Source organism: Cervus elaphus, chromosome 18 (assembly GCF_910594005.1).
Source record: "Cervus elaphus chromosome 18, mCerEla1.1, whole genome shotgun sequence".
NCBI classification, from domain to species: Eukaryota; Metazoa; Chordata; class Mammalia; order Artiodactyla; family Cervidae; genus Cervus; species Cervus elaphus.
Window position 1 is genome coordinate 73,566,617 of NC_057832.1, and position 20,035 is coordinate 73,586,651.

Genomic DNA, 20,035 nt, shown 5'->3' on the forward strand with positions numbered 1-20,035 from the left:
CCAAAAAAGCTGGCAGCCCTGAGCAGCAAAGGATCTCAGTAAAGAATGCTGACTCTTACTTTCCTGTTTGATGGTTTAGAGGAAAGAAAAGCCAGTCAGTCTTCTTTCTTCTGTTAGCATCTTGTATTAAATACACCTTGTAAATCTCCATGGGGGTTTCAGTTCTCTACTACTTGGCTCATGCATTCCTGAAGAGCAGAAGGGATTTGGAACTGATTCCAGGTACCAGTTACACCAGCACCAGAGTGTAGATTGTGCAGGGATGGGTGGATGTAGGGAGCCCAAGCCTGTGCTGGCCTGGGAATTGGAAAGTCTGGAATCTGTTCTCTGAGCTCTCAGCCAGCAACTCTCTGTATGCAACCTCAGGCAATGTCACATTCAGTGCCTCCCCGTGCCCATTTCATAAGATGGAAATGCTGCACCAGGATGATGGTCCCATAGTTTGCCTCCAGACAGCAAAAGACAAAACAGGAAGAAATGGACCACCCTAAGGAAGCATTTTGAGCTCCCTGAGGGTATCAGTGAGGATTAGTTTTGGCTGAGAGTTAGAGAAAACTCACAATACAGGTGGACTTTCCAGGTGGTGCTAGTGGTGAAGAATGCTCCTGTCAATGCAGGAGACACAAGAGACACAATTTCCATCCCTGGGTTGGGAAGATCCCTTGGAGTAGGAAATGGCAACCCATTCCAGTATTCATGGCTGGAAAGTCCCATGGACAGAGGAATCTGGCGGACTACAGTCCTTGGGCCTGCAGAAAGTCGAGTATGACTGAGCACCAAGCACCACCAAAATGCTGATGGCTTAGATAAGTTATAAGCTTGTTTGTTTCTCACGACAAAATTTAAAGGCGGGCAGTTTAGGGCTGCTATGATGTCTCCGTGACCACCAGCCTTGGCTGTCTTTTGCCTTACTGCTCTGTTGTCTTCCCTATCTGACTGCCAACTCCTGGCCCAAAATGGCTGCTTAAGCTCCAGCCATTCAGTTGACATTCTAGTCACCAAAAGGAATAAAAGGCAAAGGACAAACCCCATTCTTCTTTTGGTAAATTTATTTTATTGCAGTATAGTTGATTTACAATGTTGTATTCATTTCTGCTGTATAGCAAAGTGATTCAGTTATATATATTTTTTCATATTCTTTTTTCCATTATGGTTTATCACAGTATATTGAATATAGTTCCCTGTACTATACAATAGAACCTTACTGTTTATCCATTATGTATATTAACAGTGGTATCTGCTAATCCCGAATTCCCAATCTATCCCTACCCCATCCCACCCTTCCCCTTGGCAACCATAAGTCCCTTCTCTATGTCTGTGAGTCTGTTTCACAGATAAGTTCATTTGTGTCATATTTTAGATCCCACACATAAGTGATATCATATGGTATTTGTCTCTTTCTGACATTTCATTTAGTGTGATAATCTCTAGTTGCATCATGTTGCTGCAAGTGGCATTATTTCATTCTTTTTTATGGCTGAGTAGTATTCCATCATATATGTGTACCACATCTTCTTTATTCATTTATCTGTTGATGGACATTTAGGTTGTTTCCATGTCTTGACTATTGTGAATAGTGCTGGTCTGAACATAGGGGCATATCTTTAATTATAGTTTAGGACACATCCCATTCTTTTAAGAACACTTCTCAGCCACTGCTAATGAGAATTCTGCTTAGATTTCACTGGGCAGAAGTTAATCATGTGTGGCCAGCTAAAACATGGGAGATTCTGTTTCTAAGTAAGCATGAATATTGTGAGTGACTAGTGGGCTCTGGGATAGTCCTGCAGTGTTTGTACACACTGTGCCCCATCACCAAGGTGAGTAACATGAGTGGGAAGGATCCAGAGTGTCTGACATGATCATTCTGATTGGCCTAAAAATCAAGTTTTACCGCTTTAGCCTCTTGTTGATTACAGAGGACAGCTTGTAGCTTTGGCCCAAGGCTTGTGTTTTAGATAAAGTCTTACTGGAACAGAGTCACACTCATTTATTTACATATTGACTGCTTCATTCTGCAGAGCTGAGTGGTTACAATAGAGATCAGATGGCTCTCAGAGCCTAAAATTTTCTATCTGACCCTCAGAAAAAAATTGCTGAGCTCTGGTCTGTTATCTCACCCACTCTTGACCCTTACCTTGTCCCTCACACTCCTCCGTCTCTGAGCTTTATTCCATCCCTCAGTTCAGTTCAGTTGCTCAGTCATGTCCAACTCTTTGCAACCCCATGAACCACAGCACACCAAGCCTCCCTGTCCCTCACCAACTCCTAGAGTTTACCCAAACTCATGTCCATTGAGTTGGTGATGCCATCAAACCATCTCATCCTCTGTTGTCTCCTTCTCCTCCTGCCTTCAATCTTTCCCAGCATTGGGATCTTTTCAAATGAGTCAGCTCTTCACATCAGGTGGCTAAAGGATTGGAGTTTCAGCTTCAGCATCAGTCCTTTCAATGAACACCCAGGACTGATCTCCCTTAGGATGGACTGGTTGGATCTCCTTGTAGTCTAAGAGACTCTGAAGAGTCTTCTCCAACATCACAGTCCAAAAGGATCAATTCCTTGACGCTCAGCTTTCTTTACAGTCCAACTCTCACATCCATACATGACTACTGGAAAAACCATAGCTTTGACTAGACGGACCTTTGTTGACAAAGTAATGTCTCTGCTTTTGAATATGCTATCTAGGTTGATCATAACTTTCCTTCCAAGGAGTAAGCGTCTTTTAATTTCATGGCAGCAATCACCATCTACAGTGATTTTGGAGCCCCAAAAAATAAAGTCCGACACTCTTTCCCCATCTATTTGCCATGAATTGATGGGGCCGGATGCCATGATCTTAGTTTTCTGAATGTTGAGCTTGAAGCCAACTTTTTCACTCTCCTCTTGCACTTTCATTATGAGGCTCTTTAGTTCTTCTTCACTTTCTGCCATAAGGGCGGTGTCGTCTGCATATTTGAGGTTATTGATATTTCTCCCAGCAATCTTGATTCCAACTTGTGCTTCTTCCAGCCCAGTGTTTCTCATGATGTACTCTGCATATAAGGTAAATAAGCAGGGTGACAATATACAGCCTTGATGTACTCCTTTTCCTATTTGGAACCAGCCTGTTGTTCCAGGTCCAGTTCTAACTGTTGCTTACCTGTTGCTTAACCTGTTGCATACAGATTTCTCAAGAGGCAGGTCAGGTGGTCTGGTATTCCCATTTCTTGAAGAATTTTCCACAGTTTATTGTGATCCACACAGTCAAAGGCTTTGGCATAGTCAATACAGCAGAAATAGATGTTTTTCTGGAACTCTCTTGCTTTTTCGATGATCCAGCAGATGTTGGCAATTTGATCTCCGATTCCTCTGCCTTTTCTAGAACCAGCTTGAACATTTGGAAGTTCACGGTTCATGTGCTATTGAAGCCTGGCCTGGAGAATTTTGAGCATTACTTTACTAGCGTGTGAGATGAGTTCAATTGTAAGGTAGTTTGAGCATTCTTCTGCACTGCCTTTCTTTGGGATTGGAATGAAAACTGACCTTTTCCAGTTCCGTGGCCACTGCTGAGTTTTCCAAATTTGCTGACATATTGAGTGTAGCACTTTCACAGAATCATCTTTTAGGATTTGAAATAGCTCAACTGGAATTCCATCACCTCCACTAGCTTTGTTCATAGTGATGCTTCCTAAGACCTACTTGACTTCACATTCCAGGATGTCTGGCTCTAGGTGAGTGATCACACCATCGTGATTATCTGGGTCGTGAAGATATTTTTTGTTCAGTTCTTCTGTGTATTCTTGCCGCCTCTTCTTAATATCTTCTGCTTCTGTTAGGTCCATACCATTTCTGTCCTTTATTGAGCCCATCTTTGCATGAAATGTTCCCTTAGTATCTCTGATTTTCTTGAAGAGATCTCTAGTCTTTCCCTTTCTATTGTTTTCCTCTATTTCTTTGCATTGATCGCTGAGGAAGGCTTTTTTATCTCTCCTTGCTATTCTTTGGAACTCTGCATTCAAATGGGTTTATCTTTCCTTTTCTCCTTTTCTACATTCCATCTCTTGGACTCATCTAAATGAAGGGGTGGAGGATTGAGAAGATCAGGGCAGTTTGTTATAGAGATTCCTTGGTAATAAAACAAAAAATTCTGCATTTTGGCCAAATCATAATATCCAGCTAGTATAGTGCTTTTGAAGAGCAATTTCGGTATGCAGCTGGCCCTTGTCCAAGAGTTATTCATCATCTCAAGGCCCTCTTTTCCTGCCCCCTCTCAAAGCTTGGCCTGCTGCTAGCAGCACTGGCATTAAAGAGGAATGGGAGAGTGTGGCTGCCAAGGCCTGCCTTGTTCGACTGTTTCTCCCTTGCCATTGAACTTCCCACACAGAACCACACCACAGGAGCTGTCTCCCTTGACTCGCCTTTTCAGGTGGCAAGGCAGGTGTAGCATGTGCATTTCCAGATGCAAAGGCTCTTGGCATTTTGGGTGGAACTGTCCACGTGGGGACTGTCTATTGCCTTTTTCAGGACCCCTAACATCTCTGGCCCCACTTGCAAGATAATGGAACATCCTCGCCCCCAGCCTCATAACCACTAAATGCAGCTCCACATGCTTCCAAATCCCATAGCCCCTTATGAACAGTGAGAGCCACATTGACACAGAGGCCCCTGGCAACTGCAGGATATCAGAGGGGGCTGGCCACATGTGTCCTTCGGGTGTCCCTCGTAGCCCTTGGTTGCATCAGAGCTGTGCTGTAGCCTTGTCAGTGGGTTGATTATGGTGGGTCTCTTAGCCCCCATGAAGACCAGGTCCTATAGGGGCCATTTGACTGGCTACTATGGCCATTCTCTCTGGGGGCATTTATAGCTGGGAAAACTGCAGGACCTATAAGCTTCAGAACCTTGTGGAATTAATGTTCTTTCACAGTGAGAAGCTGCTCTGATTCTTAAATTTCTTTACTGTTTTTTTCAGACTCAGTGTGAACCAGATCACTGACAGTGGGGTGAAGGTGCTATATGAAGAGCTGACGAAATACAAAATTCTGACATTTTTAGGGTATGTATTTCTCAAGAACACTGGGACAGCTATGTAGTAAGAATAGAGAGTGGCAGGAAATTGCCCTTCCTATGGATCACTGGATGGTTGAGACTGATGGCCCCAGACACCAGGAAAAGCACTGAACTGGGAGCCAGGAATCCTGGGTCCTGGTTTTGGTTCAGCCAGCAGCGCAGTCTTTGAGAAAGTCAGGAAATCTCACTGAACCCAGCCCTCTCATCCCCCTTGTGTAATTGGGATCCTAATATAGGCATATAGTTTTACAGGTGGTGGTTGAGAGATGTAATGGCTGCATACCTGGGGATATGTCTTATGAACATGAGAATACTGTTTATATGGTAGATTTCACTACTGTGGGTCCATGATCTGTTGTCCTTGGAGCATGACACGAATCAGAAATCAGTGTTCCTACTACCTAGCAGTGTCATGACCAGTGGGCTCTAGGGCAATACCCCATTTTCAGATACTTTAATTTCTGAAGCAAAATGTAGAAACAGTCAAACCAGTTGAGATAAAGACCATGAACAGCACCACATTTGTTGCCAAAATAATTATGGAGAAGTTTGGGTTTGGGGAGCCTTTGGGATCTTGGAGTTTGAGATGAGGGGTTGTGGGTCAGCCTGGCCAGCCCCATGGTGGCTGTGGACTCTGTGAGCTGGAACCAGCCTGTCAGCTTCTTGGGGCCTCAGTTTTCTCAGCCATCACGTGAGGACACTGAAGCACTCAATCCCAGGTTGCCTTTTGGCTCTGGAGTTCTGGGTGACCATGGAACACTGGAAACCTGTCTGCTTACTGCTTTCAACCTCATTGTTGAATTGGTATCAAGTGGTAAACTGACTAAAAGGTAGACACTGAGGTGGTTCTAATGGTCAGAAAATGTTATCCCTCAAGATTATCCCTTAATCTCAAAGTGCCCCCCTGCCTACCATTTATTGAGCACTTACATGCAAGAGCTTGGAATGATCTCGTATGATCCTCATAACAATCCTGTGAGGAGCTGTAAATCTTACTCCTGTATTACAGATGGAGAAACTAACGCACAGAGAGGCTGGGTGCATTGTCCCAGGTCATAAAACTGGGGAAAGCGGCAGTGTTGGCCTTTACCCCGGCCTGGGAGACCCCTGAGCCCCAAACTCTGGTCTCCACGTGCCCTTCCTTTCTCCTTTTGACCCAGACTCTGGACATCAGCAGACAGCACTTACTCACTTTAAAACAATGGAGTCATAAATTCTCATGGCCGTGCTTTCTCTCGAAGCTTATACAACAACCAAATCACCGATGTCGGAGCCAGGTACATCGCCAGAATCCTGGATGAATGCAAAGGCCTCACACACCTGAAGTAAGTGGGGTGGATGCAACGGGGTCTTCGGCAGCTTCTCTTGGTCACCTGTTGTTGTTCAAGCAAAGAATAAATGTCACCCTAGAGCTGCCTTCTGCTTGCCCCAGGGCCATATAGTTCAGATGAGGACATCTGTGTGGTGAACTGTGGGTGAGGCTCAGAGTTTGGAAGGGTGTGGGGGGATCCTGAGGGGAAAAGCCCTACCGTGGGTTGGGGGGAGAGCCTGGCATTTTGGTTTCATTAACTCCTGATGGGAGAAAGGCCACAAATGCCACCCTTTCTGGAGGTCTTTTTCCCCTGAGGAAGTTCCTCATTATCTTAGTCCATCTAGCTTTTGCAACAAAATAACATTCCCAAGTGGCACTAGTGGTAAAGAACCTGCCTGCCCAATGCAGGAGACAAAAAAGACTCAGGTTTGATCCCTGGGTTGAAAAGATCCCTTGCAGGAGGGCATGGGAACCCACTCCAGTATTCTTGCCTGGAGAATCTCATGGACAGGGGAGCCTGGTGGGCTACAGACCATAGGGTCTCAAAGAGTCAGACACAATTGAGGCAACTTAGCATGCATGCATAAACACCGGGGATTTCTTTCTCACAGTTCTGGGGGCTGGAGAGTCTAAGATTAATGTGCCAGAAGATTAGGTGCCTGGTGAGGGCCCGATTCCTGGTTCTTAGATAGTGCCTCTTACTGCGTCCTCACATGGTGGTGGAAAAGGGGGAGAGGGAGCATTCTTGGACTTCACTTATAAGTCATCCCATTTGTGAGGGCTGTGATGCATGACCTTATCGCTTCCCAAAGGCCCTATCTCCTAGTATCCTAATATCTAGGGGTTAGAATTTCAACATATAGATTCTGGTGGGGTGAGGGAGACAAACATTCAGGCCACAGCCATCTAGTTGCAGGCAACATTTGGAAAAGTCCTGCTAAAGAGCACCAGGCTTGGAGGAGCCCCTGGTGCTGCTCTGGTGATGGGACCCTACCCCTTGACCATTTGCAGTTGAAGTGGGAACCATCTGGTCTGCTGATGGAAAGGAGTGATGCTTGGAGGTCATTTAAAGAATCTGAGGGAGAACTCGGGTCCCTTAGCTTCTGCAGAGATTGCGTCTTCTGAAGAGGAATGCTGACTCACTTTCTTCAGAGCTTCAGGCCCCTTCCTGAGGGGAAGCCCAGGGAAGGCTGCTGTGGGTCCCAGGAGATAGACCATCCATCCTAAGAGGGCCCCAGGGGGCTCTGTGCCAAGGATGAGGGTGGCTGATGCTGGAGATCCCTCACAGCTAGAGCTGATGTGTGCGTGACTGTCTCTGCAGATTGGGAAAAAACAAAATAACAAGCGAAGGAGGAAAGTGTCTCGCTCTGGCTGTGAAGAACAGCAAATCCATCTTTGAAGTTGGGTGAGTAGAGGCGAATGCACATGGGTGTTTGTAGACGACCTGCTCTGTGTACGGGAGTGCTTGCTGGCCTGTAATTTTCCTTTTTTACGGTATTTTTGTCTGGTTATGGTATCAAGGTGATGGTGGCTTCACAGAGTGAGTTTGGGAGTTTTCCTTCCTCTTCAATATTTTGGAACAGTTTCAGAAGGATAGGTGTTTACTGTTCTCTGAATGTTTGGTGTAATTTGCCTATGAAGCTATCAGGTCCCAGCCTTTGGTCTGCTTAGAGTGTTTCAGTGCTTGCAACTGGCCTGTTCATATCTTCTATTTCTTCCTGGTTTAGTCTTGGGAGCTTGTACCTTTCTAAGAATTTGTCTATTTCTTCTAGATTCTCCATTTTATTGGCATATAGTTACTCGTAGTAGTCTCTTATGATCCAGTACAGTATTTCTGTACTGTTCATTGTATCTTCTTTTTCATTTCTAATTTTATTGATTTGGGCCCTCTCCCTTTATTTCTTGATGACTCTGGCTAAAGGTTTATCAATTTTGTTTATCTTTTCAAAGAACTAGCTTTTCGTTTCATTGACCTTTGCTATTGTTTTGTCTTTGTTTATTTCTGCTCTGATGTTTATGATTTTTTCCTGCCTACTAACTTTGGGCTTTGTTTGTTCTTTCTCTGATTGCTTTAGGTGTAAGTTTAGGTTGTTTATTTGAGATTTTTCTAATTTCCTGAGGTAAGATGATATTGCTATAAACTTTCTTCTTAGAATGACTTTTGCTGCATTCCATAGGTTTTTGACTCTTGTGCTTTTGGTTTTCATTTGTCTCTAGGTATTTTTTTAATTTCCTCTTTGATTTCTTCAGTGATCCACTGTTTTTTTAGTAGCATATTGTTTGTTGTTGTTTAGTCTCTAAGTTGTGTCCAGCTCTTTTGCTTCCCCAGGGACTGTAGCCCACCAGGCTTCTCTGTCTAGGATTTCACAGGCAAGAATACTGGAGTGGGTTGTCATTTACTTCTCCAGGGGATCTTCCCAACCCAGGGATCAAACCCATGTCTCTTGCATTGGCAGGCAGATTCTTTATCACTGAGCCACCTGCAAAGCCCAGCATATTGTTTAGCCTCCACATTTTTTTTTTTTTTTAACAATCATTTTATTTAGGTCATTTCTAATCTCATGGCATTGTGGTTGGAAAAGATGCTTGACAAGATTTCAGTTTTCTTAAATTTACTGAGGCTTGCTTTATGGCCCAGCATGTGATCAATCCTGGAGAATGTTCCATGTGCACTTGCTAAGAATGTGTATCCTGCTGCTTTTGGATGGAATGCTCTATAAATTAAGTCCATCTGGTCTAATATGTCATTTAAGGCCTGTGTTTCCTTATTTTCTTTCTGGATAAGCTGTCCATTGATGTAAGTGGGGTATTAAAGTCCCCTACCATTATTGTGGTATTGTTGATTTCTCCTTTTCTGGCTGTTAGCACTTGCCTTATATATTGTGGTGCTCCTGTATTTTATTTTGGGTACATATATATTTACAGTTGTTATATTTTCTTGAATTGATCCCTTGATCATTATGCAGTGTCCTTCTTTGCTTCTTGTAACAGTCTTTAAAGTCTATTTTGTCTGATAGGAGTATTGCTACTCCAGCTTTCTTTTGATTTGTATTTGCATGAAAAACCTTTTTCCATCCCCTCACTTTCAGTCTATATGTGTCCTAGATCTAAAATGGGTCCATTGTAGACTGTGTGTGTGTGGGGGTGTGTATGTATGTCTTGTACCCCATTTAGCCAGTCTGTGTCTTTTGGTTGGGGCATTTAATCCATTCACATTTAAGGTAATTATCAATATATATTTTTTATTGCCATTTTGTTAATTTTTTGGAATTTGTTTTTGTAGGTCTCTTTTCTTTACTTCTTCTTTTGTTCTCTTGTGACTTGGTGACTAAGTGTAGTGTTGTGTTTGGCTTCCTCTTTCTTTTTTGTGTATGGATCAATTGTAGATTTTCAGTTTGTTATTACTGTGAGGTTTTGATACAGCAGTCTGTATATAAACAAGATTGTTTTAAGTTTCTGATCTCTTAATTTCAAGTGCATTTCCAGTATTCTGCATTTATATTCTCCTCATGGTTGCTGGTTTTGATATCGTATTTGTGTGTGGATGATATCCTACCTTTATCTAAGTTTGATTATACTGGTAAGCATTTCCATTCATGATTTTCTTGTTTCTAGTGTGGCCTTTTCATTTAGCATTTGTTGTAGAGCTGCTTTAGTGATGATAAATTCTCTTAGCTTCTGCTTGTCTGTAAAGCTTTCGATTTCTTCATCAAATCTGAACGAGAGCTTTGCTGCATAGAGTATTCTTGGTTGTAGGTTCTTCCCACTCATCACCTTAAATATATCATGCCAATCCCTTCTGGCCTGCAGAGATTCTGCTGAGAAATTGGCTGATAACCTTAAGAGAGTTCCCTTGTATGTTGTTTTTCTCTTGTTGCTTTTAACATTTTTTTTGTCTTTAATATTTGTCAGTTTGATTACTGTGTGTCTCGGTGTGTTCCTCCTTAAATTTATCCAGCCTGGGACTTTGTGCTTCCTGGACTTGGGTGACTACTTCCTTCCCTGTGTTAGGGAAATTTTCAGCTATTATCTCTTCATATATGTTCTCAGGTCCTTTCTCTGTCTCTCCTCCTTCTGGGACCCCCACAATGCAAATGTTGTTGCATTTTATGTTATCCCAGAGGTCTCTTGGACTGTCCTCATTTCTTTTCATTCTTTTTTCTTTATTCTGTTTTGTGGCAGTCTTCATTTTGTCTAACTTTCTGTGACTGCAGTTTCTATTCCACAGGCTGCAGGGTTATAGTTCCTTTTGCTTCTGCTGTCTGTCCCCTCATGGATGAAGCTGTCTGAGAGGCTTGTGCAGGCTTCCTGGAGGGTGAGACTAGTTCCCATGCACTGGTGGGTAGAGCTGGGTCTTGTCCCTGTGGTAGGCAGAGCTGTGTCAGGGGGTTTGCTGAGTGGGCAGTTGTATGGTCAGGAAGACTTTAGGTAGCCTGTCTGCTAAGGGTGGGGCTGTGTTCCCACCTTGTTGGTTGGTGGACCCAGGGTGACCCAGCACTAGAGCCTACAGGTTATTGTGTGGGGCCAGATTTTGGTGAAAAAATGGTGGCTTCCAGGAAGGTACATTGAGTACTCCCAAGAACTACCATCATCAGTGTCTTTGTCCCCACAGCAAGCCACAGCCACCCTGCCTTTGCAGGAGACTCTCTAATACGAGCAGGTAGGTCTGGCCTAGGCTCTTCTGAGGTCACTGCTTTTCCCCTGGGTTGGTGCACATAAGACGTTGTGTGCCCTCCAAGAGTGGAGTTTCTGTTTCCCCCAGTTCTGTGGAATTCTTGTGATCAAACCCCACTGGCTTTCAAAGGCAGATTCTCTGGGACCTCCTCCTCCCATTGCCAGACTCCCGGGCTGGGGAGTCTGATATGGGGCTCAGAACTTTCACTTTTGTGGGAGAACTTCTGTGATAAAATTTTCCAGTTTGTGGGTCACTCACTTGGGAGGTTTGGAATTTGATTTTATCATGGTTATGCCTGTCATACTGTCTTGTTGTGGCTTCTTTGGATGTAGGATATCTTTTTTGGTAGGTTCCACCATTTTTTGCTGATAGTTGTTCAGCACTTAGTTGTGATTTTGTTGTTTTCGTAAGAAGAGGTGAGTTCACATCCTTCTAGTCCACCATCTTGTCTCTGCCTCCCCTCTCTGGAGGCTTTTTTAATTCAATTTTTTATTGAAAATACATGTAACATAAAATTTACCATCTTAACCATTTTAAGTGTACAGTTTGATACACTTAAAAATTAAGTATATTCATATAGTCATGCAACCATTGTCATTATCCATTTCCAGAACTCTCTTTATCTTGTACAACAGAAACCCTATACCCATGAAACAGTAACTCCCCATGCTCCCCTCCCCTCAGCGCTTGGCAACCACCTTTCTACTGTCTGTCCCCTGTGCAATCAACTATAATAGGTCGTCATGTAAGTGGAGTCATACAGTATTTGTCCTTTTGCGACTGGCTTCTTTTACTTAGCGTTAGGTTCTCAAGGTTTATCCATGTTGTAGCATGTATCAGACTTTACTTTTTTTTAAGGCTGTATAATAGTCCATTCTATGTTCATACCACATTTTGTTTATCCATTAATCTACCAGTGAACACTTGGGTTATTTCTACCTTTTAGCTCTTGTGAATAATGCTGCTGTTGACATGGGTGTACATATATCTCTTTGAAGCCCTGATTTCAATTCTTCTGGGCATATACCCAGAAGTGGAATTGCTAGATCACATGGCAATTCTATTTTTACTTTTTTGAGGAACCACCACATTGTTTTCTACAGCACCTGTAGCATTTTACATTCCTACTAACAGTGCATAAGGGTTCCAATTTCTCCACATCCTCACAAACACTTGTTATTTCCTGGTGTTTTGATAGTAACCATTCATATGGGTGTGAGGTGATACCTCATTATGGTTTTGATTCAGGAGACTATTTAAAGCTTTTCATGGTTAGTTTTCCCCTGATTTTAAAAGAAACATAGATAATTTTATTTGTAAACTGTGGAAAATAAGAAAAGTATAATAGAGATTCTCTTCTCAAAAATAATTGTTATCAACCCTAGATGTCAGTTAAGCTCTCTCGATCTCCCTCATGCAGTGTGTGCCGTCTCTGTTTTATTTTAATATTGTAGATGTCAAACTGTCTGTACAGAATTTTACTCTACCTTTCTTCACTTAATCTCATGTCATGAGTAGTTTTTCACTTTATTAAAAGTTTGATACTTTGCAGTTATATTCACACACTTTTTATGCAAAATGCTGCAAACTCTCATACTGGGGTTTTACAAGCCATACTGCCAGAGACATCAGCAGGCCACTTGCCTGGAGAGAGCGTGCGGCTGAGGCAGCTTTGGTTGTGTTGTGGTGGGCCCAGCAGACTTGCTTTCTGTAGACAGTGACCCTCAGCCTTTTAGAAGTAGCTGGCTCTTATATGCTCAGCACTGTTGTGAGTGCTTTGCATATGTTAACTCTCTTCATCCTCACAACTCCGAGGAAATGCTCTTCTTATTCCTGCTTTCAGACGAGGAGTCTAAGACCTAAGAGACTACACCCCACCCAAGCGCGCCTAGGTGGTGGGGGACAGGGCCAGGTCGGGAACCCAGTGTCTTACCATACAGACCCTTGATTTAGCCAGATCCTCTTAAGGTTTTCTGCTGTGGGGAAGGGAATACGGTTTGTCATTGCAACTCCCCACCCAGACTACAACACCTGAACAGCATGGTTTGGTCATGTCCTCTTTACACACCAGGAAAATTGCTGATTAAGTTTCTCAGTGTGTTTATTGATATTTGCTTTATGCACGACTGACTTTGCTTTCAGGAACATGTGTCACCCCTGCTCAGGATCTAATGGATATTGGTCAAGCTTCCTTTCAAGCTCTTGTCAACCTGTATATCCTGAGGGTGACATTTCAGGGATGGTAGTGAGCTTAGGTTCTGACAGCTCTCCAAAAACTCAGGGGTCAGACTTGGTTTCTAATTGTATCTGACTTTATGTTCACAAGGCTTTTACTGGTTTTGTTCCTCCAGAGCAGCTCACTAAGGGGCTGGTGGAGGGATTCATCTCCAGGCCACAGCTCCAGAGATGGAGCAGAGACATCTGCCTGTTGAGATTACATGGCATCTCCTGTGGCCACGAGCAGAAAATAAGGGGATGAGCTTGAGGTAACTTTTACTGTCTTGCCTCTGCCCTCAGGATGTGGGGCAATCAAATCGGTGATGAAGGAGCAAAGGCCTTCGCAGAGGCTCTGAGGAACCACCCCAGCTTGACCAACCTGAGGTAACTGCTGCTTTCTGAGACCCACTGTCTTCAGGGCCAACCTGGTCACTCGGTGCACCTCGTGTTTTACCAGGGGAGGAACCAAGGGGAAGAGGGTGGCTGACATTCCTAACAGCGAAGGTATTTGTGTGTGTGGTTTTACTTTTTCAGAACATTTTTATTGACACAGAAGATAGGCATACAGTAAAGTACATCATGGTTAAGTTTTTAGCTCCGGAATGTGACATGTGCACACACCCATCATATCAGACATGGGACACTGCCAGCTCCTTGGCAGTCTGCATGTGCCCAGTGGGGGTTGGGGAGGAATTCTTCAGTCCAAATAAAACTGGAAAGGACACTGGGCAGCTTATTTCTGCCCCATCTTCATTCTCAGGATGGTGCTGGGACAAGAGGGGACCTTTCCTCTCTGTAAACAGACTGGGTCCTTCCCGGCCCCCCTTTAGACCTTCGGCTGAATCCCTGAGACCTGGGTGTCTCTTGATTGTCTGCGTTCTTGCTGTTACTTACAGAGAGCCTCCTTCTATGGTAGGGGCAGTAGCAGAATTCCTTCCTTATGAGAACAGAGATTTCTCTAGGCCTCACTGATGTGTGCCTGTAAGGTGTCAGCATGCAAAGCAAAGCTTGCCAAGCCTCTTCAGCCCGCTGTGGGCACTGTGACCAGATCTGGCCCCTGTTTCATTTCCCTTCTGGCCTGTCCTCATGGTCTGAACCTGGGCTCTGGAGCAACAAAGCTTGAACGGCTGCTGGCGCAGCTGAGCCCTTCTGCTTCTTGCTTTGAGTCAACCCGGGCAGGGGCCACCTCCTGGCGAGTCTTTCCAGCTGCTTTAGTTGCTGAGTGTGTTAGTCTCTCAGTTGTGTCCGGCTCTTTGTGACCCCATGGACTGTAGCCTGCCAGGCTCCTCTGTCCATGGAATTCTCCAGGCAAGAAAATTGGAGTGGGTTGCCATGCCTTCCTCTGGGGGATATTCCCCACCCAGGTATCGAACGTGGTTCTCCCACATTTCAGGCAAATTCTTTACCATCTGAGCTACCAGGCCAAAGGGAAATGTAGATGTGTTTCTAATAACCTTCTCCAAATGTTTTTCCTTCCTAGTCTTGCATTCAATGGCATCTCTACAGAAGGAGGAAAGAGCCTCGCATGGGCCCTGCAGCAGAATGCATCTCTGAGAATATTCTGGTAATAACGAGAGTCATTTTGAAAGGTTGGGGCTTGGGGATTTTTCCAGACTGTGCACAGCCTAGATTCTTAACTGAAAGGCTGCCTCTGAATTGAGAAGGCTCTGTGCTGTGCTTAGTCGCTCAGTCATGTCCAACTCTTTGCGACCCCATGGGCTGTAGTCCACCAGGCTCCTCTGTCTATGGGATTCTCCAGGCAAGAACACTGGAGTGGGTTGCCGTGCCCTCCCCCAGGGCATCTTCCCAACCCAGGATCAAACCCACGTCTCCCGCATGGCAGGCAGATTCTTTACCATCTGAGTCACCAGGGAAGCCTGAAAATTGAAAAGGCTCTAGGCCTTTCCTCAAAGGAAGGTTTATCATTTAATTTCCTCCTGGAGAAGATGATAGTCGTTCCCAGAAGCACAGACAAGTACAGAATGAGTGGAATGGGCCCTAGGAGCCTGAGTTTGAAACCGTAGCCTTCTTGGCCACTGCAGGCCTCAGGTAAATCAGAAGCTAGCTATTCTTCCTGTCAGGATATCTCTGGAACACCCCCAGATATGCCTTGAAGGGTCCAACTTTCGCACACTTGTTTGAATGTTCTCCCTTCTTCCTCTTACACTGCCTTTCTCCCATGCAGCCTCCTCCTTCCCCAGCGAGTCACATCAGGAGCTGACCTTCATGCTCCTGCTCACCTGTCACGGGAAGTCCACAGTCCTCACTCCTCTCTGCATTCCAGGGCCACTCATTAAGTGGATGTTACCTTCTGAAAGTGCTCCTTTTTTTTGGGTTTTTCTTTTTTTTGGTCATTTACCATATTTTAATTTTACTTACTTGCCTTACTTAACTTACTTGCAAGTAAGTATTTTACTTACTTGCCTGTATCATAAATTGCTTCCAGGTGAGGAAGTTATATTACATGTCTCCATATCCTCCTCATGAGATATTGGCTAAATTAGTTAATGTAAATATCATCATTGTGAGAATTCTGACACTACACCTGCTGCCGAGTAAGTTCACTTCCCTTTTCTCTTCAAAAAATCTCTCAAAAAATTTTGAAAAGTGAGAAGCATACTTTTTGAAAAAAAAAATATGATACTGAAGTCTGGAAAGTAGGAAGTGAAAGTGCCTCCCCTTTCATATTTCCTAAATATAATCTTCTATTTCTAGCATTTGAATGTATATTCAAATAAATATCCCTTTTCTTACAAAATAGAATTTAGCAAGTGGCTTAAAAAACATCTCAGCCATATATTGTACATATTTTATATGTCCTTTTATGTCAGGGTCTCTCAGCCTCAGCACTGTTTTGACATTTTGGTCCAAATATTTCTTTTTTGTTGAGAGGCTGTCCTGTGCATTGTAAGATATTCAGCAGAACCCCTGGTCTTTGCCCATTAGATACTCTGTAGTGACCCCTAATTGTGACAATCAAAATTGTCTCCAGACATTGGCAAGTGTCTCTGGATGGAAACTAACCCCGGTTGAGACTCACAGCTCTACGTGGATAATAATGTCAATCCCCAGAATCTCTTGAGTACTGACCATACATACATCATGCATTGTTCTCAGTCTTTTTTGTACAGGAACTCATTCTCACAACCATGCAAGGAGGGTTGTACCATTATTGTTAACACTTACTGATGGGAAAACTCAGGCCCAGAGTTCAACCACCTGCTGCGGTCACCCTGCTAGGAAGCGATTCCCAGCTGGTCTATCTGACTCAGAGCGTCTTAAATGCTCTTTAGCCTCTTTCTTCATCCTACCTCAGTATCTCTAAAGGCTGCACACTCACAACTTAATTTTTCCAATTGCCTCTATTGATACTGAAATTTGTTCACATCTTACATTATGACCAAAAAAGACTGCAATCAGTCCTGCATGTATAGAAACCTGTGTGTAAAGTCTTTGCACACCATAAGGTCAATTTCTAGAAGTCTAATCATTGGTCCAAAGTGAAACACATTTAAAATTTGGATAGACACTACGAAATTGCCCTTCAAGGAATGATTTTTTAATTTTTTTCTATTCGCCTTCCTTTATTTATTCTTTCATCCACTGGCACAACAGGGTTTAATCCTCTTTACAACCAGGAGCTTCTCACCCTCTCTGCTTTACCCAGGTCACTTTCTGCTTTTAAGAACAACTGAGACACTCCTGGAACTTTCAGTCACAGAACTTGGGTCCTTCATAACTGGCAAAGTGATGATCACATATTAATGTGCATTTGGCAGGCTTTTCGAGGTCTTCATCAGACTGAATTTAGTAACAGACTGTCTTTGGTGTTCAAGGGATCTTAAAGGCTGCAGGAGATCAGAGAAGCAAGCATTGGTCCCTTGCTTTCTGTGGGCCCCTGTCTTCTATGAAATCCAAGAGCTCAGCAAGGATGGAAGGGGAGTGTGGGCTCCCCAACAACAGCAGGGCTAAGAAGTAGGAGCTTGGGTGAAGGATTTGCACTAGAAATGAACCTCCATTTATTGTCATTGGGGCTGAGAGGCTGGGTTTGGAGTCTGGCTGTTTGCTGAGTTCTCAGCAAGTGATTAGCAGCATAACCTGGAGACGCCTGGGCCAGGAACTCAATGAAGAAAGGGTACCAGGCAGGACTGACTTTCTGAATCCATTCTTCCTTTTTCTTACAGGCTTACCAAAAATGAACTTGATGATGAAGTGGCAGAGAGCTTTGCAGAGATGTTGAAAGTCAACCAGACATTGAAACATTTATGGTAATTCAGATTTCAACACTGTGCTTTTAAAAAAAAAACTTTAACATAAAATTGACATACCATAAAAGTCACTCTTTTGAAGTGTACAATTCAGTGATTTTTAGCATATTTATAGGTTGTACAGTCAACACTACTCTCTTAACTCTAGAGCATTTTACCTAACCACCTCCCCTACTCCCCAAAAACCTGTATGCATTAAGCAATCACTCCCCATCCTTCTTCCCCCTTGGTTCCTGCATGTGTGCTAAGTCACCTTGTATCCGACTTTGTGACTCTAAGGACCGTCGTAGCCCAACAGGCTCCTCTGTCCCTGGGATTTAGCATTGAGAGTCCCTTGGACTGCAAGGAGATCCAAGCAGTCCATCCTAGAGAAGATCAATCCTGGGTGTTCATTGGAAGGACGGATGCTGAAGCTGAAACTCCAATACTTTGGCCACCTCATGCGAAGAGTTGACTCATTGGAAAAGACCCTGATGCTGGGAGGGATTGTGGGCAGGAGGAGAAGAGGACGACAGAGGATGAGATGGCTGGATGGCATCACCAACTCGATGGACATGAGTTTGAGTAAACTCCGGAAGTTGGTGATGGACAGGGAGGCCTGGTGTGCTGCAATTCATGGGGTCGCAAAGAGTTGGACACGACTGAATGACTGAACTGACTGACTGCACTGAATCTTATTTTCTGTCTCTCTGGATTTGCCTTTTCTGGGCCTTTCATAGAGATGCAGTCATACAATATGGGACCTTTGGTTTCCATGTTATTTCAGTAGCATAAGTTTTCAAACTTCATCTACACTGTAGCATGTATCAGTACTCCATTGCTTTTTATGGCTGAATATTCCATTGTATGGATAGTCCACGTTTTGTTTGTCCATTCATCAGTTGATGGACATTTGGATTGTTTCTACTTTATGACTGTTATGAATAATGCTACTGTGAACATTCGTGCATGTTTGTGTAACCATATGTTTTCATTTCTTTTGGGTATATACTTAGGAATAGAATTTCAGGGTTATATGGTTATTTTGTTAACTGCTAAACTGTTTTCCAAGGTGATTATGCTATTTACATTCTCACCAGTCAGGTATGAGGGTCACCATTTCTCCACGTCCTCACCAACACAGGTTATTGGTCTTTTGGGGTCATACCATCCTATGGGATATGAAGTGCTGTCTCATCGTGGTTTTGATTTGCATTTCCCTGACACTAACAATGTTGGGTGTCTTTTCATGTGCATATTGGCCATTTGTATATCTTCTTTGGAGAACTGGCTCCACATTCTTTGTTCATTTGTAAATTGGGTTTGGCTGTGGTAAGTCACTTTAGTTGTGTCCGACTCTTTGCAACCCTTTGAACTGTAGCCCACCGGGCTCCTCTGTCCATGGGGATTCTCCAGGCAAGAATACTGGAATGGGTTGCTGAGCCCTCCTCCAGGGGATCTTCCCCACCCAGGGATCAAACTCTTGTCCTGCATTGCCAGGTGGGTTCTTTACCACTGGTAACGCCTGGGAAGCCCTAAATTGGGTTATGTGCCTTTTAATTGCTGAGTTGTTAGGATTCTTTAAATATTCTAGGTGCTAGACATTTACTAGATAGATGATTTGCAAATATTTCTTTTCAGTTTCTTCACAGTGCCCTTTGAAGCACCAGTTTTTAGTTTTGATGAAGTCCAATTTATTTTTTCTTTAGTTGCTTGTGCTTTAGGTTGTCTAAGAAATCATTGCCTGATCCAAGGTCACAAAGATTTCCTAAGTGTTACAGTTTTGCTCTTACATTTAGGTCTTTGATCCATTTGGAGTTCATTTCTGTGTATGGTATGAGGTTTGGGGTCCAACTTTATTTTATTGCATCTAGATAATCAGTTGTCCCAGCACCACATGTTGAAAAGACTCTTCTCTTTTGAATGGCCCTGACACTTTTGTCAAATCAGTTGACCATAAATGTGTGAGTTTATTTCTGAACTTTCTATTCTGGTTGAGCCATATGTTTATCCTTATGCCAGGACCATACTGTCCTGCTTATTGTAACTCTGTAATAAGTTTTTGACACCAGGAAGTGTGTGTTTCCAACTTTGTTCTTCTTTCTTAATATTGTTTTGACTATTCTGGGTCCCTTGCCTTTCCACGTGAATTTTAGATCACCATGTCAGTTTCTATATATATATATAAACCCAGTGTGTTACTTTTACATCTGTTTTTTTCCCTTTTCTTTCTGACCCTTTCTTTCTTTTATGCCTTTCCCTAGGTGTCAGGCCAGCCTCTCCAGGGAGAACACAGCAAGAAGAGGGCTAGAGAGTGAGTCTTCGCTCTTTGTGTGAGCACAGACCACACTGGCCAGGGTGAAGGTAGCCAGTGGGCCTGAGCACTGCCAGCCTTTTTAACCTCTCCTCCTACCCAGCCTCTTGCCAGGTCTAGGCTGCAGGCAGCTCAGCCTACCTCCAGCAAGGCGTAGGTGGTGCCACTGGTCGCAACCATGGAAGGGGTCATTAGGAAATAGCAGAATTTAACTGAATGCAGAA

General features: G+C 43.6%; 1 protein-coding gene across 9 annotated transcripts in view; it reads left to right on the top strand.

The window, feature by feature from the left end:
• NOD1 (nucleotide binding oligomerization domain containing 1) overlaps positions 1 to 20,035 on the top strand; it is an 87,730-nt gene that overhangs the window by 55,370 nt on the left and 12,325 nt on the right. For 6 of the 9 annotated variants that reach the window (XM_043872253.1, XM_043872248.1, XM_043872247.1 and 3 more), the window contains 6 exons: positions 4,949 to 5,032; positions 6,288 to 6,371; positions 7,680 to 7,763; positions 13,551 to 13,634; positions 14,731 to 14,814; positions 17,435 to 17,518. In XM_043872253.1, the coding sequence (XP_043728188.1) occupies positions 4,949 to 5,032; positions 6,288 to 6,371; positions 7,680 to 7,763; positions 13,551 to 13,634; positions 14,731 to 14,814; positions 17,435 to 17,518 (504 nt within the window). Of the gene's footprint in view, positions 1 to 4,948; positions 5,033 to 6,206; positions 6,372 to 7,679; positions 7,764 to 13,550; positions 13,635 to 14,730; positions 14,815 to 17,434; positions 17,519 to 19,761; positions 19,812 to 20,035 lie in introns of those variants that run through there. The other 3 variants (XM_043872249.1, XM_043872251.1, XM_043872256.1) reach the window with 3 other exon arrangements.